At 31.6% G+C, this 27,929-nt stretch overlaps 2 protein-coding genes across 2 annotated transcripts in view; one reads left to right on the plus strand and one right to left on the minus strand.

Moving 5' to 3' along the window:
- The window catches only part of LOC129005971 (lysosomal aspartic protease-like), a 50,148-nt gene extending 44,731 nt beyond the window's left edge, over positions 1 to 5,417 (plus strand). The window contains exon 12 of the mRNA XM_054435048.1: positions 3,990 to 5,417. The gene's annotated coding sequence lies outside the window, so the exon portion shown is untranslated. The remainder of the gene's footprint in view (positions 1 to 3,989) is intronic.
- Positions 4,116 to 27,929, minus strand: part of LOC129005973 (uncharacterized) — a 98,687-nt gene continuing 74,873 nt past the window's right edge. The window contains exons 2-4 of the mRNA XM_054435050.1: positions 22,328 to 24,004; positions 21,784 to 21,977; positions 4,116 to 4,174 (exon numbers count right to left, since the gene is read on the minus strand). Coding sequence (XP_054291025.1) covers positions 4,116 to 4,174; positions 21,784 to 21,977; positions 22,328 to 24,004 — 1,930 coding nt within the window. The remainder of the gene's footprint in view (positions 4,175 to 21,783; positions 21,978 to 22,327; positions 24,005 to 27,929) is intronic.

Here is a 27,929-nt window from a genome sequence, read left to right on the forward strand (position 1 = left end):
GGATATTAAAAATGAACTTTATTTGGCTATTCATGTTGACGACGGCATCTTAATGGCGAAAAATCAAAATAAACTTAAAGACCTGCTAGAAAAACTCAGAACTAATTTTGAGATGACAATTAACAAGAATCCAAATATGTATATTGGAATGGAAATAATCAGGAAAAAGGAAGGCATCTATCTCAGTCAAACAAACTATGCAAATCAAGTACTCAACAACTTTAATATGACAGAGTGTAAGTCAGTATCTACTCCCTTAGAAGAACAGACTAAGATTGTTGATGAAGATGGAAAAACTAACTTTCCTTATAGAGAAGCTATAGGAAGCCTTCTCTACATGACTAATAAAACTAGACCAGACATGACATTTGCAGTTAATTTTGAAAGCCGCTCTACCGAAAATCCGAGAAAAAAGGATGTCCAAAACATCAAGAGAACTTTGAGATACCTCAAAGGAACAAAAAACAAAGGAATATTTTTTTCTTCAACAAGTTCTAAAGACCTAAGTATTCAAGCGTACTGTGACTCAGACTACGCAGGAGATGTAAAGGATAGAAAAAGTACAAGCGGATATGTCCTGCTGTTAGGAAGTGCACCAATTGTATGGAGTTCAAAAAAACAACCAATAACTGCTCTATCAACAGCTGAAGCTGAGTACATATCTGCAGCTGAATGTTGCAAGGAAATAAAATACATCAAGACTCTAATCACAGAACTGACCGAAAAAACTGTGAAAACCACCCTGAATGTTGATAATCAAAGTGCCATAAAACTCATCAAATCAGGTCAAATGAACAGAAAGAGTAAGCATATTGATGTGAGATTTCACTTTGTGAGCGAACAATTTCATGCCAAACTATTTGACTTAAAGTACTGCTGCTCAGAGGACCAATTGGCTGACATATTCACAAAACCTTTGTCCAGCACAAAATTTTCAAAGTTTACAAGTCAGCTATTAAGTAATGTGTAAAGACATAATTTAGCCTACACAAATCATGCAGGCTACTTAGCATACTATTTTTAAATGGCAAATATTTTTTTAGAGAAAAATAAATAAACAGCCTACTGTCAATTTCATACTTATAATTTGTTAACATGATAGGTACTTAACAATTTCTTATGTAAAATAATATCATGTTCTAATAAAATAACACTATTTTTCTGTATTTGTAAAAAAAAAACATTTGTACATTAAGGGAGTGTGTTGGATAAACTATTGTTAGGCTATATGTTATCAATTTAGGCCTATGTAATAGTTATCTCTGTGTAATGTAAAAATGTATTTTTTTTCACTGTTGTAATGTTGGCAACTCTGCTAGTAGAAATAGAGACTATCTTCTCAAGTAAAATGGTGTTTTACTATAACCTAATCACTGCCTTAAAACTAAACTTAAAAACCCTTTAAAAACTAATACATACTTCCTTTTTCTAGTCCAAAGTGTATTTTGGTCTTGCTGCTCAAGGTCAATTGTCGTAGGTCTACTTCCAGTATATTGCCATGTATGTACCAATTTATTCATTTCAGCTTTGTCTTCTAAATTCCACTGGATGTTTCAATAACAGGTTCTTTGTCGTATTTGCTTATAGTTGTTTTATTAGTCTTCACTTTCCACCCATGTTTTCCGGGGTTTTGCTTGTTCCTCTTTTTTACTAGCTGGTTTGGCATGTTTGGTTGACTTTAGTACTTTGCCTTCCCTATCAATCATTAATGAATAGAAAATCTTCAAGTTTGTAGTTGGAGGGTTGAGTAGGAAAAGTGCTATCACGGCATATTTTCTAACCACTTCTTCTTCGGTCAGTTTGAATTTGTTAATAACATTATCTCTGAATCATTAACACGTTGCTCCTTCCTCAGCATTTTCAGTTAAGTGGTTGTCTTTTCAAAGGCAGGGTTCTTCAGATATTTGTGGGATTTAAAAACATAATTTTCTTCACTGACTCATCTCTGTTAAGTACCAAAAACTAAAAATAATACCATCTAAGGAAAAATACTTTCCTTTTTACTTTCTCCCCCTATACCATAGTATATGGAGAAAGTATTGTTTTCGTCAAAATTTTCGAGTTTGAGTTTTGAGTGGATATATTCTTTTTGGGTCCCCCTGGACCCAAAAAAGTGGTTTTCGAAGTGATGTCTGTGTGTCTGGATGTGTACAGAGCTAGAGACTACACCTGTGGTCCGATTTCGATGAAATTTGGTCTGTAGGTTCTAATCCATGGTATCTCCAGGCGTTTTTTTCATTTTTTTGAAATTTTGATTTTTAATGGGGATTTTCCCATAAAAACCCATAAAAACCGGAAAAATCGAATTTTCTCAAAAATGGACCGAACGATTTTGATAAAAATTTAGTATGTTGTAGCCCTTTAAATCCTGAACAAAATGGTACAAATCCCATTTCTCTAAAAATTACGGTTCAAAAGTTATGGTAAATTATGTTATTTTCCCATAAAAACTCCATAAAATAACGAAAAATAGGATTTTAGAAAAAAGATTCTGTTTTTATTTAACATAGTATGTTATAGTCCTTACCATTTTGATAGTTTTTTAAATTTTTTAGAAATTTTGATTTTTAATGGGGATTTTCCCATAAAACCCCATAAAATAACGGAAAAATAGGATTTTCCCAAAAATGGACCGAACGATTTTGATAGAAATTTAGTATGTTGTAGCCCTTTAAATTCTGAACAAAATGGTACAAATCCCATTTCTGTAAAAAATACGGTTCAAAAGTTATTGTAAATTATGTTATTTTCCCATAAAACCCCCATAAAATAACGGAAAAATCGGATTTTCACAAAAATGGCCCGAACGATTTTGATAAAAATTTAGTATGTTATAGTCCTTTAAATTCTGATCAAAACTGTACTAATCCCATTTCTATACTCACACCGCTTACACATGATAAAGGTTGTTGACAAACTTATGGGAGAAAGTATGTGTCAGAATGCTGATACCGTTTATTTGATTTATCAATTAAAGCTGGTCATGGATGGTGACCTTTTAGCGAATTTCCCATATAGGGAATAAGCTATTACCGTAGTACTCATGGTAAGACCTGGACCCGGGACCGATTTATTTTTTCGTTTTGAGGTCCCTAGAGGCCAAAAACACCATCCGTTCAAATTCATATATATATATATATACATTTATATACATATATATATACATATATATATATATATTTATATATATATTTATATATATATATATTTATATATATATTTATATATATATTTATATATATATATATATATATATGTGTCCGTTAGCACGATAACTCGAGCAAAAATGATCCGATTTTGATGAAATTTGGTACAAACGTGTAAACCTACATTTATTCGAACGAGTTCGCGAACCAGCATGATCGGACTATGGGAACGGGGGCTTATGGGGGGTTTTATGGGGTAAAAATAGGTATTTCCCATTTTTGACCCTAAAAATACAAAATTTTACAATTTATTTCCAAACCATTTTGTAGAGCTTAAAAAAACAAATAATTTAGTATATTGAAGCGTTATTGTGCGCCTAATGGTTACGGAGAAAATTCCAAAAAAATTGTAAATTTAAAATCCCCATGTTATTCTTATGGAGAATAAGTCAACTGTTGTAGTTTACTTGTTTATGAACATATTTTGATCAAATTTGGAAAATACATTCATTTCTTACTAAACTAATAACATAAAAAAAACACCTTTTTACCCTCCCTGTTGCAGCAAACCTTAGTACTCGTTAAACTAATTTTATTAAAATAGGGAATAAATATGATATTTTTAAGGAGGAATTTTAAATGTGAAATCCTATCAGGCTAATGGAAATTCGCTTAGTCTGCAGGTTTGCTGCGGCGGGGGTATTATTTTCAGGTTTTTAAAATTTATTATTTATGAGGTTTATTTTCACCTTTTTTTATGGTAAGGTTTTCAAAATTTTTATTTCTTTCTGGTTACAAAGTATACAAAGCAACAAATTCTAAAGTATTGTCATCTCTTACCAGAAGACATCACAGAGAGTTCTGAGGAGCGGTCTCCACCCTGAATTCCTCCAGAGATATACAAAAACATCACACCAACAACCTAGCTCACAAGGACCGCCTCTCTCCGTAAGTGCGACCCAAGATGATTCAACCCAACATCAACGGAACAATCTTCACATCCAGTAGCAGCTCATCCATCGTCTCAACTGCCATCACAATCACAATGATATTCTATCCAACCAGTCAGCCAGTGATGTGTCCAATCTAAAGTGAAAGTGAAGTCATTTCCCAGAAGTGTAGTGTTGAACTAAGTACCAGTGCATCATTTGTTTCTGTAGATCCAAGTAGGCTTTAGAATAATGTTAAGCCTTACTAAGACTGCCAAGCAGGAACCACAAAAACCCCATCTATTTTAAATGTAAATCCTTCATTCTTGTTTCTAAATTTCCAGGGTTAAAAAAAAATATTAATTTCAGAGTAATTTTTAATTAGTAATAATATTTTTGCTATTGGTCTTACTGAACATTGGCTAAAAACAGAAGATGTTGCTTTAGCCTATCCTGATGGCTTTTGTTGTGGTAGTGATTACTGCAGAACTGATCATAATAAGAGGCCTTTTAATTTTTTCACCAACATTTCTTGTAGGAAATGTGTAATTTGGATCACTTTTGTTCTGAAATGAGTTTAGAAGCAGAAGAGGTATTTATCGAGCTGATTTTAAATTAATATTTGTTTCATTTTATTACTCCCACCTTCAAACGTTGAGGTTAAAACATTTAGGTATTTCTTGATAATTATTTTGTTAGATTGTTAACTTATCGGAGGAGACTACGTACTGTACATATAAAAAAAGATTTGACTTGCCTCAGAACAACTACCTCTCTAAACAATTGCTTAATATACTCCGACAGCACAATTTTCACTTCCTAAATCACTAACCCACTCAAGGCAATAATTGCCTGGACAATGTATTAACAAACTGTAATAAAAATTCAAATATAAGCTGTTAGTTTTTGTTAGTGCTTACGGTTTAAAAGATTTAGTTAAACAGCTTCTAGTCAAAACTCAATTTAAGAAGCCTCTATCTGGTTTGAATCTAATAGCTTTCTCTTAAACAAAGATAAAACTCTAAACATTGTTTTTGGCCTTAGAGAGTGCAAATTAAATATATTGGATGGCTATATAGAGAATGTTAAGTTTCTTGGTATTATCCGGATAAGCAGATTACATAAACTTCTAAGCTTTCAAGGTGAATTTTTCTTACAACTAAATTGAACACATTGTATGGATCAAAAAAATCAAAATTATATTAAAACAGCCTACTTTACTTTTTTCAATCTATTTTTAAATACTAGTATGTGGGTACTAATCCATAGTATCTCCAGGCATTTAAATTTTTTTTATTTGTAAAGGTGATTTTCCTATGAAAAAAAAACTTAAAATAACAGAAAAATCTGATTTTCTACAAAAACGGCACCAAACAATTGTCATTATAATTTAGTATGTTATAATCTTTTCAACTCTAAACAAAATTGTACAACCTCCAATGCTGTAAAAGTTACGGTCCAAAATATATTGCAATTTGGATGAATAAAAACAATTATAACCCTTACAAGGAACTTAAAAGATAATTTTACAGTTATGGTTGGGCTTTTGATTGACTTTCATAATATTACTAATTCAGAATGTCTTAATGGGCATTGACCAAATAATTAATGCTGTGTTATAATATTGTACGTTTTGTTTTCATATTTAAAAAATAGGCTTTTTTTAGTTAATTTGAACAAATCTATGATGTGATTAAAGAATGTAATGGCTGTTTTTCTCATATTATTATGTCAGAGAACAAAAATTTGGTACTGTACTTTTAAAGCGTACAGATACAAGCAGAGGGCATTATTATGCTTTATCTGGTCATACGACATGAAACCAGATTAAATTTTGACCAGTTTACCAGCCCTTTGAAAATGGGATATTTTGATTGCAATACTACTTTGCTGTATTATCATGAATATTTAGTTTTTAGTTTTTATATGCCCTGAAACTTCATATCGTAAGACATTATTAAAACGACTAACGAGTCCAGTTGTTGAGCTCATAAAAGTCTTATGACTTTGTATAGTTTATCCCTTCATTCCTTTATTTATTATTTTATGTATCATCAAATCAATTTATAGACACAAATATATGTTACATTAAGTGCTTATAGGAGTAACTGGTGTATTGTCACAATTACATAAATAATGCTTATAATAAAATACAATACCTACTCAATATACTTAGACAGTAAAAAAAAAAAAAAAACATTTTTAGATCAAACATTGAAAATTACAATAACAACAAAAATGTACAATGACTAACCCAAGGTGGTGTCTACTAAAAAGTCTGGGATGGAATAATAAACCTTATCCTGTAGAATATCTTTGGTTTTTAACTTTTAAAACATTTACTGCCAATTATTTAAATTTATTCGGCGAATAGTTGTACAGTTTTAGGCCTGTATGAAAAGGACATTTTTCAAATTTTGTTGACCGCATATATACTATGATATTATTATTTTATTATCTAAATGAAAGTAATTTATGTAACCACAAACCCATCTAACTTTTTATCTTGTAAATAATAGTCTTACGATCTTTTACATTTCTCATTCTGGCTCTTATTTTCTAGTTTTTATGTCGTGAACATTTAATCCCCTCTGGTCACTACTTGCTGTCAAATTGTTAATGTTTTTATTTGTCATTAAACTTTTGTCTCATCTGTAGTAGGTAATATGTTTATATTGATATTTAATCTTTCAATTGACAGAACCACAAGCATCGTGGTTTGCATTTCTTGTTTCTAAAATAATGTATATTTGTTTATTGTGTTGTATACTTTATGCAATCCAAATCCTGTAAGCCATAATATATTATGGCAAATGCTACTTTTATTGCAACCTTCTTGTTTTTAATCAACCAATGTAGGATGTATGGACAATCATAAATAATTAGGTTTAGGCCTGGTTCTCTTTGATTCCTTCAAAGAGCTGAATATTGTTATACACTAAGGAAATTTAGTTTAGCTTTGGTGATACAGTTATTTACCACTGTTAAATATCATTATTTAAATCGCTCAACAACAAAAAACACACTTTACAACCCCATTTTCAGCCTGGTGAAAACATTTAATTTAGACTTTTATACAAATTTGTTATATGATCATGAATATTTAGTTCTTTTTTACCATATAAACTCCATATCTTAAGAAATTATTGTAATAAGGAATACTTATTAGGTGTTACTTTCATGTATTAAGCCTTTGTAAATATACAGTATACAGGGTAAGTTTTAATTGTCCCCTCCCCCAACTTTTTTCTACATTTTTTCAAATATCAATCCCAGACCACTTCCAAACATTGTTGGGTAGTAAGTACTTCATTTTGACAAGGTGGTCATTTCCGGCCGCCATCTTGGATCCGCCATATTGAATGCAAAATATATTTTTCAAATGTAAAGGTGGGGTTGTGACCCATTATTGCGAACTAGATTTTTACCCTGATTACAATGCCGCAAACCCTTTAAAAAAATCTTGATCCATTCCAAAGTTATGAGGGCTTTTTAAAACTTTATATTTTGCCCATTTTAACATTGTGCATGTACAAACTAAGACCATAATCTCAAAATAGTGCTAGATAAAGATAAGTATACACTACCAGTAATTGTTGACCTATTTTCACTTGGTTATGACTGATGTATTTTTTTCGGCCGCCATCTTGGATCCGCCATTTTGAAATATGATAAATTATTTTAAATATGAAGGGGGTGTTGTGACCCATCATTTCGAACTACATTTTTAAGCTAAACTCAATGCCGCAATCTGTTTTTCATTTTCATATTTTGATTTTGAAATATTGACATATTTAACAAAAAAGTTGCAATATTTCATAAATAAAACTTGATAACAAAAAACTGATTGCGGCATTGAGTTAAGCTTAAAAATGTAGTTCGAAATGATGGGTCACAACACCCCCTTCATATTTAAAATAATTTATCATATTTCAAAATGGCGGATCCAAGATGGCGGCCGAAAAAAATACATCAGTCATAACCAAGTGAAAATAGGTCAACAATGAATGGTAGTGTATACTTATCTTTATCTAGCACTATTTTGAGATTATGGTCTTAGTTTGTACATGCACAATGTTAAAATGGGCTAAAAATAAAGTTTTAAAAACCCTCATAACTTTGGAATGGATCAAGATTTTTTAAAAGGGTTTGCGGCATTGTAATCAGGGTAAAAATCTAGTTCGCAATAATGGGTCACAACCCCACCTTTACATTTGAAAAAATATTTTGCATCCAATATAGCGGATCCAAGATGGCGGCCGGAAATGACCACCTTGTCAAAATGAAGTACTTACTACCCAACAATGTTTGGAAGTGGTCTGGGATTGATATTTGAAAAAAATGTAGAAAAAAGTTGGGGGGGGACAATTAAAACTCACCCTGTATAAATCTTTGCATTGAAGTGGTAGTTTTATTATCTAAAAGCATTGAGTATACATTGTATAAAAGGGGACAGATAATGCTAATAGTTGTTACAGATTTTGGCAACGTAGTTTGGGTCTCTGACGCGACGCTGGGTCGTGGTAGTCGGTCGGAAGTGCAGTGCGCCTCTGAGCACCTTTAATCAAGTATTAAAAATGCATTAGATTATAAATCCACGAAACTATGACAAAAAATGAATTTCATCTACAAAAACAATATTTTACAACCTACAATGCAATATAAAAAAAAACTGTATTACCGACATGCCCAAGGTGGCTGACGCTACTCTGCAACAGCGCTGTTCAGGTAACGGTAGCCTCTATTGAATGTGTACTCTGGTACATGTATACCCAATGCAAAACGCACCTTAGTTTCCAAAAAATTGAGATAGACACTTTAAAACAGTTTTGTTATATTAAAAGGAACTGACAGGTTTTATATCGAGATTAAAAGTACATCCTGTTCAATTCAAAATATCATTATTCATTTGATATTCTATAAATGATCAGAAAATAAATAATACAATTTGATGCAGGATTACGAGGTGATGCTTCAAACTAGTGATGTGTCACAACCAAATCTCAAAACCTTGGGAAGTTTTCGGTTTCGAGATTCGATTGTCGAGTTTCCAGATTCAAAAGTTTGAAAATTAAAGATTTTCAAAGTTCTGGTTTTTAAATTGGTGACATCATTATTTTTGCTCCCAACACCGTTTACACTTAAGCAATGGAGCAATGGAGCAAACAAATAAACAGTAACACGGTGTCACAAGTAATATAGAATGTGAACTGCAATAGGTATCATAAATACTTATACTGGAACAACGTACTATACATTTTCTTATCAGTATTTAATAAACCAAATAAATATTGACCACTAAAAAATGTTTTAATTGATCTAATATTTATGTAAGTGTAACGAGTTTAATTTATTTTAGTACTTTACAGTGCATGTGGCAATGAAACTTGTTGAGACAAGCTTGAACAGGAAAATTATAAAGTACTTGGCAGATTGGTGTATGCTCAAGGGCGGTCCCAGGGGGGGGGGGTTAGGGGGGTCATGACCCCCCCCAAAATATTTTTTATATATATAAACTATTATACCAGGGGAACTTTAATAATTTTTATTGCAAATTGTTTTACCAAATTGAAATTCGTTGTAGTCTTTAAACTTGTGGCGAAACTCTAACCTAAAACTTAGGATCGTTCGAGTCTGACTATTTTTTGTACGTTATGAAAATAGGGAAGATCGGCAGACAACGGGCGCTTTCAGCCATATACAGCGACGGCAGTGTCCGATGCTGATGTTCGACGTTCGGCTGCATTATTCTTCTTGTTTAATTTTTCGGCATTTAATGTTATCATTCATTTTAACCTAGATAATTGAAAACTTGAATTGGGTATTGGATAAAGAAAAGAAGTTGTATCAATAGTCAAAGCTTGAAAGGTAGTTGAATATTAATTTATCCGAGTTCAGCGGTAGGAATTTGTAATTACAGTACGGTAATGTAATTCAATGATTACCGTAGCAAATTTATAAACTTTCAATATTAAATAGTATTCATATTTAGAGCACCTGATATCATATTTTAAGAATACCACAACCCAATTGGCATGTTGCTAGCCACAAAACAACAACAAAATGGTAGTGTCTCAGACTTAGATGCGAAAGGGACGGATTTAATTCCCGGCACAACCACAAAAACGTTGCACAAAAACTTTATTCTCAAGTTGACTCCTTGGAAAGTGCCACTGGCACTGGCGTAGAAAAAAATGGGAACACTGAGAACCAAATTCTTCAGGCGGTAGCAGTGACGGGACGCCAACGGCAACGCTAGTTAGGTAGTGTACTTTGTGTAGGTTAACTGGGCAGGTATGATGCAGTCGTGTTGGGTGCAAGTTATTAAACACTTCTTAGATAAAATAAGTTCTCTGATTCGAAATTTTGGTCTGATTTTGGACATTTTCTGTTTAGCATGCACATCGGCACAGGTTGAAAGGGTGTTTCGTAAATCAATAATGCTTGAATGTGTTGTAATGTTGCGGTATTCCTTTGATATTAAAACCACAAGTCTCAATGCAAAAACATTACATTATACAAGTTTATTTTTAGACATTTCTTTGACCTTTAAATAAACTGGGAAGCATGAACACATTAAACTAGGTCCTCAAAATAGCTTAAAAACCACTCATTTTAGCACGTTATTTCCAAATTTTTCCCGGGGGGGAACCCCCAGACCCCCCTCCTTTGCTGGGGGGTAATCCATACACCCCAGGCCCCCCGGTGACCCCCCCCCAAAATATATGTCTAGGACCGCCCTTGTGTATGCTAAAATTAATTTCTAAGATACATACAGAAAGTCGACTACAAATACATTCAAACTTGCAGATGATTAAAAGACTTGGCCTGAAGGGTATTGTACCGTGCAAATGTAATTTCTACAACGGCTTTTCAATGTCCGAACAAATCATTTCACTTTGATTTTTTAGCCGGTAACTTAATTTGGATTAAATTTATGATTTCAATACAAAATAAACAATTCAACAAACGTAAGACAATTGCAGTTTATTTGACGCAAAAGCTAAATTGTTGGAATGTTGTATTCCGAACTTCTAGTGATAATTATAAAAATGAACGGATATTGTCGATGTCTGACTGAACAAGGTTCACTGACCAAGTGAAGACCATTAGCTCCTGTAGTTCAAAATGTTTCGTATTCTTTCGCGGTCGTCCTTAGATTGGACCATTTGACTACGACGTTTGGCGTGGATTTTATATTTGTAATATGCAAATCAGCACAGAAATCAAATAGTTAATTCACAATAAAGAACTTTTTGTTTAAGACACTATTATTTTTTAATATAAATCTTTACAACAATTAAAAATTAAGATTTAGATTTTATTTATCAAAAATAAAACAATTCACATCTGAATGGAAGATTAGGAAATGTAAAAAAAAATTTATAAAAACATTATATTACAAAATTTTACAAGTAACAAAGTATTAAACAGAACAGAAGTACCGGTATTTACATAATTTACAACAATCACCAAAGCAATAAACAACATTTTAAATTTGAAAATTTTAAACAATTTAAATTTTTAAAGAAAAAAAAGCAACTTGGATTTGGAATAATTATTGAGGAGAAAGGAAGGATACACAACTAACTCAGCTGAATAAAGAAGTCTCAGGAGGTCAATAGAACACATAAAAGTACACATTAAACTGATATTTCACTCCTTTCAGGGCCTTCTTCAGGGGTGGATGGTCAGTTTTTAAGGTTAGTTTTTAAAGGAAAAAAAGCAAATTGGCTTTGGAATAACAAGACCTTCTACCTCTGAAGAAGCCCCTGAAAGGGGTGAAATATCAGTTTAAAGTGTACTTTCTATGTGTTCTATTGACCTCCTGGGACTCTTTATACAGGGGAGTTAGTTGTGTATTCTTCGTTTCTCCAATCAATTTAATTTGCAATTTAAAATTTACAAGTAACAAAGTATTAAACAGAATGGAAGAAACATAGAGCTTGTGAGTTTTCTGGTGAAGCCTGGGGGTAGGTTTGAAGCCTCTACAATATCGGTTCTGAGCCACTCTAACCACCTACTCCCAGGCTTCACCAGGAAACGCACAAGCTGTAACTTACAACAATCACCATAACAACAAGTTTAAAATTTACAAGTAACAAAGCCTACAACACACTTACAACATCAGAGGAAAAGATCAACTCCATGCGCCATTCTGTATGCTGAGTAAGAAGAACTGTTTCTCTATACTAGCAATGAATCTATATAATACATTGCCAATTAGTACTATGGATCTTGATCCCCAGAAGAACAAAAAATGAAAAATGGCCAAAAAAAGCCCCTCTACTCTATAAAATGTGTTTTGAAGAAGTCAAAAAGCTATAAGCCCTGCTGCCACAAATTACTGTACTTTTAAAAATGTATTTATACTGAAATCAATCATAAATATTGATTATTTACATGCAACACCATGGGTTGTTCCTTTATCATACAAAGTTTACAGATTTTCTGCATCAATAAAAAAATAAACAGTTAACTAGTGTACCTGTTGCTCGAATTCGAGCAATTGCTAAATATTACAGGCTTTATTTTAAAACAAATAACAGTCATAATTTCTGATGACTTTAAAAGATTTGACTCAAAGATTATTGAAATACTCAATATGTCCATAACTGATCGCTAGGCCTATAATCAACATTTCTTGTAAATAGCGTTTTCTACAATTTTTTCCCACTCATAGCCGCATTAAGTTAGGTTGTCCATAAAACGATTATACACAACAAAAAAATTTATTTCTATTTCTTCTCCTTGGTGGTGTTCTATGACTTTCCTATGTTTCTATAGTTTGCAAATCGGCTCTTTCAATTATTGCTAAGAAATGCAGCACGGTGTTAATTCAGTTTTCATTTTAGTATATCAAATTATCCAGGCTCTCTCTCGCTTTTTTTGATTGTAATATTTACGCCAACCCAAATTCTAATAGTAAATATTTAATTTCAACCAAGTCAGTAAATCTTTGTAGCAAACTCCTCGTTTCCACTACTACCCCTGGCTTAAGTCTGGGAAGTCCCAGACCCAATAAGTATTTAATACGCATATAAGTATATAGTCCCAGAAGATAATAAGTATTTGCCAGGCCAATTCCCTATGAAAATCTTCTTTCTTTTTAGGCTTCAGCCACTTTCAATCCTCGTCCAAACACATTATTTGCCCAAAAGCCTAAAGCACGACTCCCTTCCCCATACCACCCTGAGCGATAGGTATAGTTGAGATTCGCTTTAACCTTTCCTCTCCCTTCATGGGCAAGTTTTCATTCCTTTTCTTTCTTAGTTTTTGTTTGTTTCTTTTTTTAAATTTAAAAGTCTGTATGTATTCCTGGTTTTTCCTATTTCCCTAACTACTTTTCTAAACGTCTCAATTGTTTCCTTGTCACTCATCATTTTTTATTTTCTCATCTCTAGACATCTCTCATCCAAGACTTATTCCTTTTCTCCCCTATTTGTCTCCTGAATTGAACAATTTATGAATACGTGACTTGTGGTTTTTATTTCTTCACATCTACATACTTCCTCTTCCACCAGGTGAAATCTCCACAAATTCACCTTGAAATTTTCCATGTCCTGGACAAACTGCGTTTCATAATGGCCCATCTCCCAATCTTGTTTCACTTGTTTCAGTCTCTTTCTGATGTTAGGTATATATACGAACGTTTACCTTTAAAACGTTAACATAAAACACTCTGCTCCCAACGCATTTGCCACTCGTCTAATATCTCCTTTCTTCTGTTTCCGATGTAGTACCCGCCTCCTTGTCTTCCAAAATCAACAGCTTCTGCAGCAATTATCCAACAGTCCTAAATTGAATGTGAAATCTTCAGGCGGCTGTTGGTGAACACACTTAAACCCAACACGGAAGGGTGCTGCTGTATTCGGCTATCAACGACAATAGTATTATTTTATTTGTATTTCGTTAGTGTCTACCAGTTAAAGTTCGTCGGCCTCTACCTTTTGGCCGTCCTGGTCGACATCTTATAGTCTCCATTATGTCAAACGATTTTTTGGTTATGTTTTGATTTTGTGCAAATACAAACTGGTACCTATAAAACAGTGAAACATCAATCTTTGTAATTCCTTTTTAGTATAACCAGCTGTTTCAAATTTTAGTGTCAATTTCAAAGTATTCATCTGTTCAAAATGTAAACAAATATTTTCTCCATATGAATAACATGGGAACTTTGAAGGCCACTGGGGCAGAGCCCTGATGGAATTCCTAAGTTTTTTTATTTGATGGCAAAACTACATGCTAAGACCTTTCTAACAACACCTTGGACATGGTGATCAGTAGCACTACCGCTCCAAAACAATTATGACAAAAATATGCCTAGCGTATTAAATATATAGATAAACTAATAACATAAGGTTCTTATGTGTAATAATTCAACAGCTGATTTCCTAGCAGTGTTAAAAAAGCTCAAAATGTGTTCTCTAAATTTGAAATACTCAGTATGAAACTAGTCTTTTAACTTTAGAAGGTTGAAGAAAAGATGAGAAAGAAAGTTTTTAAGTTATGGTTTAAACCCCCCCCCTGGCATGGTCAAAATTCCAGTGAAATTTAGGTATATAAAAGTGAAAAAAAAAGATTGTAATGAAACAAACATATTTAATCTCTTAAACAAAACAAAGTGGAAAAATAACTCAATGAAAAATAGGTAAAAGATCATGTCAATTGAAATAGTGAGCGGGAAGTGCATTTGTTATTGTTGTTTTGTACATTATTCCCCAATTAATTGCTGTTAAATTAAGCTAATCCCACCAGTGGTGGTTCCAAGGGGTGTGGGCTACAGTGGGTAAAGCCCCCATTGGACCCTGGGAAAAAAATTTAAAAAAACTAGAACCACCACTGAATCCTACTAGTGCGACTCTCAAAGTTGTGTGACTCTCAAAGTTACCTCATCCTGCAAACCATCTTAATTGACATAATTCAAATAAAAAAAAAGAAAACAAAATCTCTCCATTAAAAACGTTTATTAAACATACATAATGTACAAATGAAATGTAACACAAAATAACCCACTATTCATTGTAATTACATGGAAATGACAAAACACAAAACTATCAAACAAGAGAGCCATTGAACAACCATAATTGTTACATACAGTGTAATACGGAGTAAGAAAATCACAGAATGGAGAACAGGTAACCCGGCCGGTAATTAACTAATTAAAAAATATATTGCAACTATTACAACATGCACTTGGTCTAAGACCTTAAACTGAGGTTTGAATCCGTTAACTGGTGACTACACAATTATTTTGTAATTACATAATTTAGTAAGCATGCAGTAGGCTAGACAGATTTGACTTAAAAAATAAATTTCTTTCAAAGGTAACTAACAAAAGAAACTTAATCTCTAAAAGTCATACATCAGTTACACAGACACAATAATATGTTATTTAAATTAAATATCTATACCGGTAAACATGAACTTAAGTGACCTTGTCAGAAACTGAGTTAGGCTAATGTGTTTGGTTACGAATAAACAATATCACATTTCAATTACACACTTAATGGATTAAAAATATAATGTAATTATTATGTAACTGTTTTAAAACAAAAAATATAGACAGTATCGACTAAATAGTTGTGATTTGTTAACTAAGTAAATCTTTTTCAAGGATAACACACAGAATTAAAACGGTTAAAAAACAATATTACAACAACACCTTATCAAAAATAATAATCTATGGAGGTGAATCTATATATTAATACGCAAGCAGTTTTCTTTTCACAGTCATAACTCGATAACGGCTTGACGTATTTTAACGGTTGATGTGTCAAATTAAAGGTATTTTCACGTAGATGTGCAAATACGTCCCAGAATATTAAGAAAGGGCATCACTTAAGTACAGTTAAGGGCTAAAGTTTGGGAACTGTGGCGCTATCTGTTGACATTAGCTCAACCCCAGTCAGCACACATACGTAAATTATACATATAATGTATGTTCAACTTAGATCTAAGATACGTATATCAGAAAGATAGGTTACGTACAATGTACGTATAATATACGCTTAAATGTCCCACTTGCTGACGTACAATATACGTCAATTTAAGGTCTACATGGACATAAAATATCTGTAGATTATACGTATAAATATAAATTTATCCATTATCATACACTGTACGTACGTAAAATATACGTACAATTTATATATCAAATGTATAATGTACGTATAATCTACGTCTAAGTTGTCTCATAGATATCCGTACATTATCCCATACGTTTTAAATTTTGTACCCATAAATAGATAAATCTGCAAAATCTGTAAGCACAACTTTGTTAATAATATGTATGACTGTTAGTTAAGGTCAACACATAGTTCATACGCTTTGTAGGCTATAACATGAGTAAACGGAAAGTATAGACAAAAGAAAGCATCCTAGACTGTGAGATATATAATCCTTGTATTGTATATATAAATTTGCTGCAACTCAAATATTGAATGGTAATTACCAAGTAGTAAACAATAAAAACTGCTTCATCTGTGGTGTGAATAATAAAACACTGTTGTAAAAAAATTTATAAAATTTTTTTTTCACAAACTAACTAAATAGTTAAAGCTAGATTTTCATTTATGACCTTGTTAAAAATACTTAAATGTAGACTTTCATAGAATGAAAAAAAATTACAGACACTAAAGGAGAAGACTTAGATAAACAACAAAGTAATACTGTAGATAAATAAAGATTTATTATAAAAATTAATCATTTACACAGACTACAATAATCTCCTCTTGTTTATATTTGCCATTCTTGTTCCAGCTTGTGTAAATCACTCTCTTACTCTTCCTTCATAAACTTGTTAGAAAAGGTGTTTGGACATGATGCAGCTAGTAAACCTGAAAAAGGTTTGCTGTTAATAAAAAGCAATTCCCTTCTTAAAAACATTTGGTACTTTGGTATTATCCAGAGGCCACCCTTATACAGCACGCTTTGGCGGTTATGTTAGGTTGGGTTATCATACATATGTTTGTAGGACTTTCTTTGTTTCGTTATGAATCGAACCATACCATATGAGTCATACTTTCTCCTGCTAAATCCCCCCAAGTAGGCCAAGGTCAGGTTTTTGAACAGAGCGTGCGCATCACCTGTCACCGCCTGTATCTCTGGTATCGTTACTCATCTGGAATCAATTGATTCATAGCAAAACGAGGAAAGTAGGATATATATCTGCGTTGTACTTAGGGATCCAATATGGTCTCTTATGGGAATATCCCTCTCAAAATCCGGGATCCGTCCCCCCCACCACTCTACCATCTGAGATCCCCCCCACCACCATCAAAGCAATTAATGAGGCTAGGATACTGATGTTTATTTAGGAGTATGGGCTGCATCTCTAAAAATCCCCCCCCCATCGCTCGAAAATAAGTAATTAACGATTAATCAAGGTATTAACGATCATAGGCTAAGATACTTATGTTTATTCGGGAGTTTATATGAGCTCTTATGGGAAAGACCTTCTTAAAAATCTTGGAGTTAACCCCCTCGCTCGAAAATAAGTAATTAACGATTAATCAAGGTATCAATTATCATGGATTTAAAAGAAAAATATAAAGAGACAAAAAATTGAAGTTTTGATGTTTTCGATGTCTTATAATTAATATTGTTTAACTGATTCATACATTGTTAATAAATGGACATTTGCTAGTAATCAATAAATGTTTTACTTTAAAAACACTTTATAAATTTATTTTATAAGTTTTTAGTGAACGTAGTATCAGGAGTGTAGGGTTAGACAACTGCTTTGGAAATTAATTTTGATGTGTGTTGGATTTAAACAATTTAAACCTATTGTTTACTACTTGAAGTGAAGACGTTATCAGCTGGCTCTTTGTGTATATTTCTGTTGATTTTTTCAGCCTATTGATATGGCTGAAAGGTAAATGCTCATATTTAGTGTACATATATGTACACATATATAGTGTAATAATCAAATAAATGCTATTGTAGCTGGTTATCTTCACAATTTCTGAGTTAAATATTTATTAAGGGTTTTAATGATATAACTTATGATATGATTCTGGAGTCTGCGAATGTTTTACCTGTATCAGGCGATCAGAAGTGGTCAGCAAACTGGTTTAGCGGATGGAAAACACTCGAGTCTCTTATAGTAATTTTTCTACCAGCATGAGATGGTAATCTTGAGCTAATGAACTATCATCTCAACTTATAAGTGTTTAAATAGCGTTAAAACGATAGGGTTGATAACTGTTCAACGCTTTTACATCGATAGATGGTGTCATGATGCTTAATTGTTAGTGTGATTTCAAAATAGTTATCTAAGCTATAGGCTTAGTGATCGATCCAAAATGCTGTAAAACAGTAGATCAACTTTTATGTCTAAAGAATCTTTATACTACCAGTTCTGATTTGTACCTCACCTGTGAATAATATGTAGAGTTTTATTGTGTAACATATGCAGTGGTCATCACTGTTGTCTCGCTGAGTCCCAAAAGTAGATTATCAAGGCTTTCAGGTAGAGATATCATGCAGTTGTCTCAACCTCCCAGTTTGAGACCACTCACGTTTGTCTTCACTTGGGTCTGAACAATAGACTTTTTTCGGTCATACTTTACACACGTATTTTAACATGTTATCCATACAAGGAGCTCCAAATTGCTTAAAATAATAAGGAACAACTGGAGTTATATTGAAATATGTGAAAAAACACCACGTTGGGAGTTATTTTGTCAACGAATGTAGTATTTCTAAACGCACTTAACAGACCAAACGTCAATCAAAGGTTTTATACAGAGTTTTTCAAAATTTGAATTTAATACTGACCGTACATCTTCCTGTGTTGGTAGTGATATTTTCATTATATTGCTGGTTCTAACTGTATCTCTGCCCGTATCAGGGGAGAAGAGGTGAGCAGCAAACTGGTTCAGCAAACACTGATGCTCTTACCACAACATTATTCCTTTGGTGTTCAAAAGTGATCAAATTATTACATGTGGAGGTGGTGTTCTGCTGTAATAATGTTAGTGTTCAAATTACCAACATCAGTGACTCAGATATTGCGAGTAACCAATATGAAACAGTCATCTGTGTTGAACGAACTACCAGTTCTGATAACCCACCTAGGAAACCAAAAAGTGTAGAGTTATAATGTGTAGCTTGTGATATCATGCCAGAGTCAAAAGGAGAACCAGGTATGTAATTCAAAATAGTCTGTTTGATGAAATATATGTATTTTAACAAATGGTGTGAGTTACTTTTTCAACGACAATGCTAATAAGACAGTTAGTTTCTAGTAAATTTGTAGAGATTTGTATACTCACAAGCTTGTTCACAATGCGTCTGCCTGAAGCAGTGCTCAAACTGGTTCAGCAAAAACACCAATGCTCGATTTATTTACCTTGCACCATTCCCAATGTAATTACATCTTTACCTAGTTTTATTGTGTTGGTATAGCAGTGTCAATAAACGGCCAATGATCCTACAGTGGTATTTTAGATGGTACACAACCTTAATTTTTTGTTTCAAATGTCCAAGTTTCCTTAATGTCAGTTTCTTGCGTATCCAATATGTTATAAAAAGCTTTTTGATCGCATTGAAAGAACTCCTTGTATTATCAGTGCTGATATGTATCATGTGTATGAAGCCAAAATGGAGTTGCATAGACGAAGTTTAAAGCCTAGACTAGATGAGTCCAAAAGTAGATTGTTACATTGACTTTGAGGTGGAAATGGATATTATTTGAAACAACACCATATCTCGTATCCTTTCCTGTTTTTAATTACATGATCAACTCATGTAACTTTAAAGGTAATGTTTAAACAAGCGTGTCAATGTCCTGACGTTTATGGTAATGGGAAATCCTAGGTTCAATGCAAGCTGGGGGTTTGAGATTTTGGGATAGAATAACAGCTATTCGAAGAAAAAAAATTAATTGAATCTAACAAGTTTTAAACAACAGTATCTTCATAAAAAATAAACATTGTTTCATTTAAGGCAAAATGATCAAAAGTTAAACAATCAATTAAGATGCCTGAGAATCCCTCTCTCAAACGATAGTCGATCTCGTCACTGTCGAAACCATCAGGCTATGGTCCCTCAGTCAAAGAGATGAGATGTTGCTGGGCCAGACTCGTGATCACATGAAAACAGTGTAAAACATTTGCATTTAATATGTATAATCCAGTACTTGAATGCAAAAAGTCTATCATATGTCATCAACAATGTTTTGCTTTTGAAATATATGTTTTCCAATACTCGAGCACACAACAATGTCATTGGTGTTATTGATAAATGAGTTTTGTTGCTTCAGACAATTCATTTCAGATTATAAAATTAAACAAGTAAATGTGATAATTATGAACTTTTGGTTTAAAACACCTTAGACCATAGACTAACCAACACAAGTAGACTTCATTGTCAATTTTGAAGCTCTTTTTTATGTTTAGTTCATGTCCGGTGACAATGATTGCTAGTGTTGACGACATTTTTTTTTCTATCATGGTTAACTTCATGATATATGTTTTACCGTTTGGTTATATAAATCGGGTCATTGTTTCTGATTAGATCGTTTGAAGGTTGAAAATGTTTGAAATAACAATGAAGGAATTGTAAAAAAAAACCACGACATCTGCATTGCAAGGGACATAACTAACATAAAAAATGGCTTCAGTTGTTCCATAAAAATGAGGAATCTACTAATTTAGTATGTTTATGGTTATACAGTACGAATAAGTGCATTCTAGATTCATTTGTTAATATATTATCATAATGGCTTTGGTTGATGTTTGGATTTTTATCCTTGCGATCCTGTGATTGTAGAACTATGGGTTTAACAGACGTTATGACCAACTATCCATTTCAGTTCTATTGACTTCACGGCATTGTTTACTTACTTAAGAGCATTGTTGTTTTACTTGACAACATGAGTACCAATAGGGTTCATATATTTAGAGAATACATCAAATGTCAACTTATCATCTGACCAATTGATTAAACAATGAGTGTTGCATCATAATTTGTGGCAGAAAAAAACATAATCTCTTTTGGAAGTTATGAGTAGTGATTTTTAAGAAAAGGTAAAGTATTGTAGGCGTAATTAGTCTGACGAAAATTTTTAAGGCTCATACAATTTTTACTCGTGTTGTCAAAACTATCCTTATGTGTTTGTTGAGTAAACTATTTTAGTTCTAATTGCAATGTGTTGTTGATTTAGAGTTTGGGTTTGATGTTTAACCTGCGTTTTAGTCTATGTTAACACACAACTCAAAAAAGTAACAGCATACCCAAGAGGTAGATCCGATATGGGCGTTAGCTTATACAGGGTGTTTTTTTAATGCTTATTCACAATTCTCAATTAAACAAGCTGAAGTTAAGAAAACATAAACAGTTGGTCAAAGTGTCTTACTGTACTTGAATGAAAAAAAAACACCCTGTATTACGTGGATCGCCTTTCAGCCCTAGCCACGACTTTTTTAATGCGATTTTATATCCACTGCTGTTACTTTACAATCATAGATACATAAAAACATATTGTACATTATCTGTTTTTATTACACCTAAACAGTTCGTTTTCTTCTTTTCAATGGTGGTTCCTGAAGTCGATAATGTGTGTCCAAGTGTGTTGATTTTGTCTGGTAGAATGTATCTTTTGTCATCGTCAGCACTCAAAGTCACCTTGTTTATAGCAACAGTTGAAACGATATGCTTCTTCGATGAGATGATGTTGTTCATAGTGTAGGTAGACTCACAAGAATACAGACACTGGACGTAGTCTTCAAATTTTATTTTGTTTTTCACAACAGATTTTTTGATTCCCTTGACTTTTTTGATGGGACTGTCTCTCTTGTCTATGGCGTACACCTTACTTCGTAGTCCTACAAAGGCTTTCATCACTTCACCACCTAATTCATCCTTAAACTTCCCAAGAACTTTTTTTTCCCCTCTGAAAACAGAGGATGGTCCTTGGGATAGTTGCTGGTGTCAAGATGTTTTTGTAGCAATTTTAAGTCTTCATACAAATCTACTGTCTCAATCTTAAGAAAATAAGAATCGGTATCCTGGTAGCAAAGTTTCACTCTGTCTCCGTAAAATGGCTTCAATACGGCGTAATAAAAGTCATACATTCGCACTTTACTTAAATCTAAAATACTCATACCAATATAAATTGGTTTGTTCAAAACAACTTTTGTCTTTCCCATGTGAATGCCTACCAAGTTCTCATTGTAGACTGTTCGATCGATAAAGTTTGGTTTTGAAATCAATTTCTCAGCCTTTTTCGGATCTGACACTAACCTGATATCGAGTCTGTTTCGAACCTGTTCCATCGTCTTCCCATATATCGCATTGGACATCAATTTGTAAAAGTCTTTCTCGAATTCGTTGCATGCATTTTTTCTCTTTTCCGTGTTTAGATTAATGAAAGGTTTGAGCCAGTCTTTTTGTTTGAATTGAATTGCACGATGAATCTTTTTCAACTTCAATCCATGACTCAATGCTTGTTTTAGAGCTACGTAATGTATCACATATTTTTCTTTGTCTTCAACTGTTGTTAAAAGTTTCTTATGTACACCTCCAGGTGGTACTTTTGTCTCTGCACAGAAAGGTAAGTCAGCATGGTCGTCGTGTAGCGTTTGTGGATATTCCAGGTCAACTTCAAGTATGTATCCCTCGTCTGCATCGTCAGGTATGGACTCAATATCAATTTCTAAATCATCACACCACTTGAGCCCAGCATAAGGGATATGACGACTTAGGGCTTCCCCATATAAGTTATTTGCGTCAATATAGATTAAATATTTGCTGGGCACATTAGGGTCTTTTGATATATACTTGTTGTTGGCTACGGAATGACGTTTGATACACTGTGTGATCCCGCCTCGAATTCCCTTCTCAACCATCAAAAACATGTCCATGTCCTTAATGATTTCGAGTTGAATGCCTGTATATTTCAACATTGCATCCCATGCCAGTCCTGGTGTAGTAAAGTAGTAGGCAGGGTCTAAGTTGTATGTCATTAGACAGGTTTTGCGGAAATTTTCAAATGCATCACACAGAATCAAGACGTCACATTTTACATAGATGTCAGAATACTCCCCTAATGTTTTTATATTGAATGTTTTCCACACGTTTTCCGCATGACTGTAGTCTTCATCGCTTATCTCCTCTTCACTAAGTCTACTGTAAAATGCAGACTTTGGTGGAAGTTGTCTTTCTTCGAGTTTGTCAAATGCAGTCATGTAGTCGTAGCAGAATACTCCTTTTTTTGTTAGCAGTTCGGTATTTTCAGGAAAATTTCTTTTTGTTTCAATAAAATCAGGTTTTGGTAGGTTAATTGCCAAGTTGCTGAGACTATCCTGCATAAATCTATAGGAATCTAAACATCTCAATTCCATCACATTATTCTTGGCATGTTTCACTTTAACCATTTTTGAAAATGAGATGTATTTTTCTTCAGTGTTGGGTATAACTTTAATTTCATTTGTGTCATACCCTAATTCTCTTACGATAAAATGAGAGTCATATCCTGACAGGTTGTGGATAAAGCAGGGCACAAAATGTTGATCTTGATAAAACAGATTGCAGTGTCTATGAGCGACTCCAAGATATTTTCCACTGACATGACAATGATTTCTTACCTTGCAGTTTTCCTGGGTAAAGTTTCCTTTGTTACAAACGTGACAGGCAGTAGCAGCATCGAAGTCTTCCTGTTCCTTCTGCGTAAGCTTAGGTACTTTAAGCTTCTTGTCGCCGAACAAAATCTTGTCTATGAATTGAATATCATCGTTCATGCTTTTTACAAAATTTTTGGCAGCGTCCTGTCCTCGATACACTCGCAGTTGTGTGTGCTGATCCTCAGAGTCTTTCAACAAGTATGCATAGCTATAAGGTGTGTGATGTTGATATGCACTTGTCCAAGACTTTTCTGTGTCACCATCACACGCATGCACTGGCTGTAGTAGTGTTTCGAATCTGCATATATCACAAACCTAACTTTCTTTGAACGATGCTCATTTTTGAATGAAATAGTGTCATCAGATGGAAATTCACATCGCTGAACTTTCAGACATTCCAATTGATGCAACCATTTTTTCCTCAGCGGTTTTGTCATAGTAATCGTTAAAATGAGCAAAACAACGCTTACAAACCTTGATTTTACAGTGATCTTTTGTAAATTGGGAATGAACTAATCTATTAAAATCGGTTATCAGACAATAATGTGATGTATTTAAATCTGTGACGTACAGTAAATCGAAATGGGTTTCCTTCTCTTCATCACAAACTTTTAACGGGTAAACGTCAGCCTGCTCTGTTAGTCCAAACACATTAACGGACACACTGTTTACTCTTTCGAATTGTTTGATCTCATCGAGTTTTACTGGGAATGAAATACAGTTCCAATCATATTTATCTTCAAGTTCCTTGTTATTTATGTATTGGGACACTATCCAGGGTTCGTTGGTGACATGTTTTGACAAGATCGCGTACTTGAAACAAAAGTCATCAGAATTTCTAATGTTTATCACAGCTTTCCTATCAGAAATTCGTTTAGGAAGTTGAATGTTACGATGTAACACTTTATCATGATAAAATTCAACATGTTAAAATAAAACATGTTAAAATGAAGCATGTTAAAATGCAACATGTTAAAATGAAACATGCTAAAATGTAACATTTTATCAGGTTAAAATGCAACATGTTAAAATGTAACATTTTATCATTTTAAAATTAAACATGTTAAAATTTAACATTTTAAAATGTAACATGTTAAAATGTAACATTTTATCATGTTAAAATGCAACATATTACAATGTAACATATTAAAATGTAACATGTTAACATTTTATCATGTTAAAATGAAACATGTTAAAATAAAACATGTTAAAATGTAACATTTTATCGTGTTAAAATGTAACATTTTGAAATAAAACATGTTAAAATGTACATTTTATAATGTTAAAATGCAACATTTTAAAATGTAACATGTTAAAATGTAACATTTTATCATGTTAAAATAAAACATGTTAAAATGTAACATTTTATCATGTTAAAATGCAACATGTTAAAATGTAACATTTTATCATGTTAAAATGAAACGGTAAAATTTTACATTTTATCATGTTAAAATGCAACATGTTAAAATGTAACATTTAATCATGTTAAAATGCAACGTGTTAAAATGCAACATGTTAAAATGTAACATATATTTTAACATGATAAAACGTTACATTTTAACATGTTTTATTTTAACATGATAAAATGTTACATTTTAACATGTTACGTTTTAACATGTTACATTTTAAAATGTTACATTTTAACAAGTTTCACTTAAAATGATAAAATGTTACATTTATAACTTGTTTCATTTTCACATGATAAAATGTTACATTTTAACATGTTTCATTTTAACATGATAAAATGTTACATTTTATCATGTTTCATTTTAACATGTTTCATTTTAACATGATAAAATGTTACATTTAAACATGTTTCATTTTAACATGATAAAATGTTACATTTTAACATGTTACGTTTTAAAATGTTACATTTTAACATGTTACATTTTAATATGTTTAATTTTAACATGTTTCATTTTAAAATGATAAAATATAACATTTAAAAATGTTGCATTTTAACATGATAAAATGTTGCATTTTAACATGATAAAATGTTACATTTTAACATGTTACCTTTTAAAATGTTGCATTTTAACATGATAAGATGTTACATTTTAACATGTTTCATTTTAAAATGTTACATTTTAACATGTTTCATTTTAACATGATAAAATGTTTCATTTTAACCTGATATAATGTTACATTTTAACATGTTTCATTTTAACATGTTGCATTTTAACATGTTGCATTTTAACATGATAAAATGTTAAATTTGAACATGTTACATTTTAAAATGTTGCATTTTAACATAATAAAATGTTACATTTTAACATGTTTCATTTGAAAATGTTTCATTTGAAAATGTTACATTTTAACATGTTTCATTTTAACATGATAAAAAGTTACATTTTAACATGTTACATTTTAACATGATAAAATGTTACATTTTAACATGTTACATTTTAAAATGTTGGATTTTAACATGATAAAATAATACATTTTAACATGTTTTATTTGGAAATGTTACATTTTAACATGTTTCATTTGAAAATGTTACATTTTTACATGTTTCATTTAAACATGTTTCATTTTAACATGATAAAATGTTACATTTAAAAATGTTACATTTTAACATGTTAAATTTCAATATGGTACATTTTAATACGTTGCATTTTATCATGATAAAATGTTACATTTTAACATGTTGCATTTTAACATGTTTAATTTGAAAATGTTACATTTTTACATGTTTCATTTAAACATGTTTCATTTTAACATGATAAAATGTTACATTTAAAAATGTTACATTTTAACATGTTACATTTTAATATGTTACATTTTAACATGTTGCATTTTAACATTTTAAAATGTTAATTTTTAACATGTTTCATTTTACAATGATAAAATGTTAAATTTTAACATGTTTCATTTTACAATGATAAAATGTTACATTTTAACATGTTTCATTTTAACATGATAAAATGTTACATTTAAAAATGTTACATTTTAACATGTTACATTTTAATATGTTACATTTTAATATGTTGCATTTTATCATGATAAAATGTTACATTTTAACATGTTGCATTTTATCATGATAAAATGTTACATTTTAACATGTTGCATTTTAACATGTTACATTTTAAAATGTTACATTTTAACAAATTTAATTTTAACATGATAAAATGTTACATTTTAACATGTTTCATTTTAACATAATAAAATGTTACATTTTAACATGTTTTATTTTAACACGATAAAATGTTACATTTTAAAATGTAACATTTTAATAGGTTACATTTTAATATGTTGCATTTTATCATGATAAAATGTTACATTTTAACATGTTACATTTTAAAATGTTACATTTTAACAAGTTTCATTTTAACATGATACAATGTTACATTTTAAATTGTTGCATTTTAAAATCGTAAAATGTTACATTTTAACATGTTTCATTTTAACATGTTTCATTTTAACATGATATAATGTTACATTTAAAAATGTTACATTTAAACATGTTACATTTTAATATGTTGCATTTTATCATGATAAGATGTTACATTTTAACATGTTACATTTTAAAATGTTACATTTTAACAAGTTTAATTTTAACATGATAAAATGTTACATTTTAACATGTTTCATTTTAACATGATAAAATGTTACATTTTAACATGTTTCATTTTAACATGATAAAATGTTACATTTTAACATGTTTCATTTTAACATGATAAAATGTTACATTTTAACATGTTTCATTTTAACATGATAAAATGTTACATTTTAAAATGTTACAATTAACATGTTGCATTTTAACATGATAAAATGTTACATTTTAACATGTTTCATTTTAACATGTTGCATTTTAACATGATATAGTGTTACATTTTAACATGTTACATTTTAAAATATTACATTTTAACAAGTTTCATTTTAACATGATAAAATGTTACATTTTAAAATGTTACATTTTAACATGTTACATTTTAATATGTTACATTTAACATGTTGCATTTTAACATGATAAAATGTTACATTTTAACATGAGGCATTTTAACATGATAAAATGTTAAATTTTAACTTGTTTCATTTTAACATGATAAAATGTTACATTTTAACATGATATAATGGTAAATTTGAACATGTTACATTTTAAAATGTTGCATTTTAACATAATAAAATGTTACATTTTAACATGTTTCATTTGAAAATGTTTCATTTGAAAATGTTACATTTTAACATGTTTCATTTTAACATGATAAAAAGTTACATTTTAA

Source organism: Macrosteles quadrilineatus, unplaced genomic scaffold (genome assembly GCF_028750875.1).
Source record: "Macrosteles quadrilineatus isolate MER2022 unplaced genomic scaffold, UCM_ALF_1.0 Scaffold_48__1_contigs__length_938360, whole genome shotgun sequence".
Taxonomy (NCBI): Eukaryota; Metazoa; Arthropoda; class Insecta; order Hemiptera; family Cicadellidae; genus Macrosteles; species Macrosteles quadrilineatus.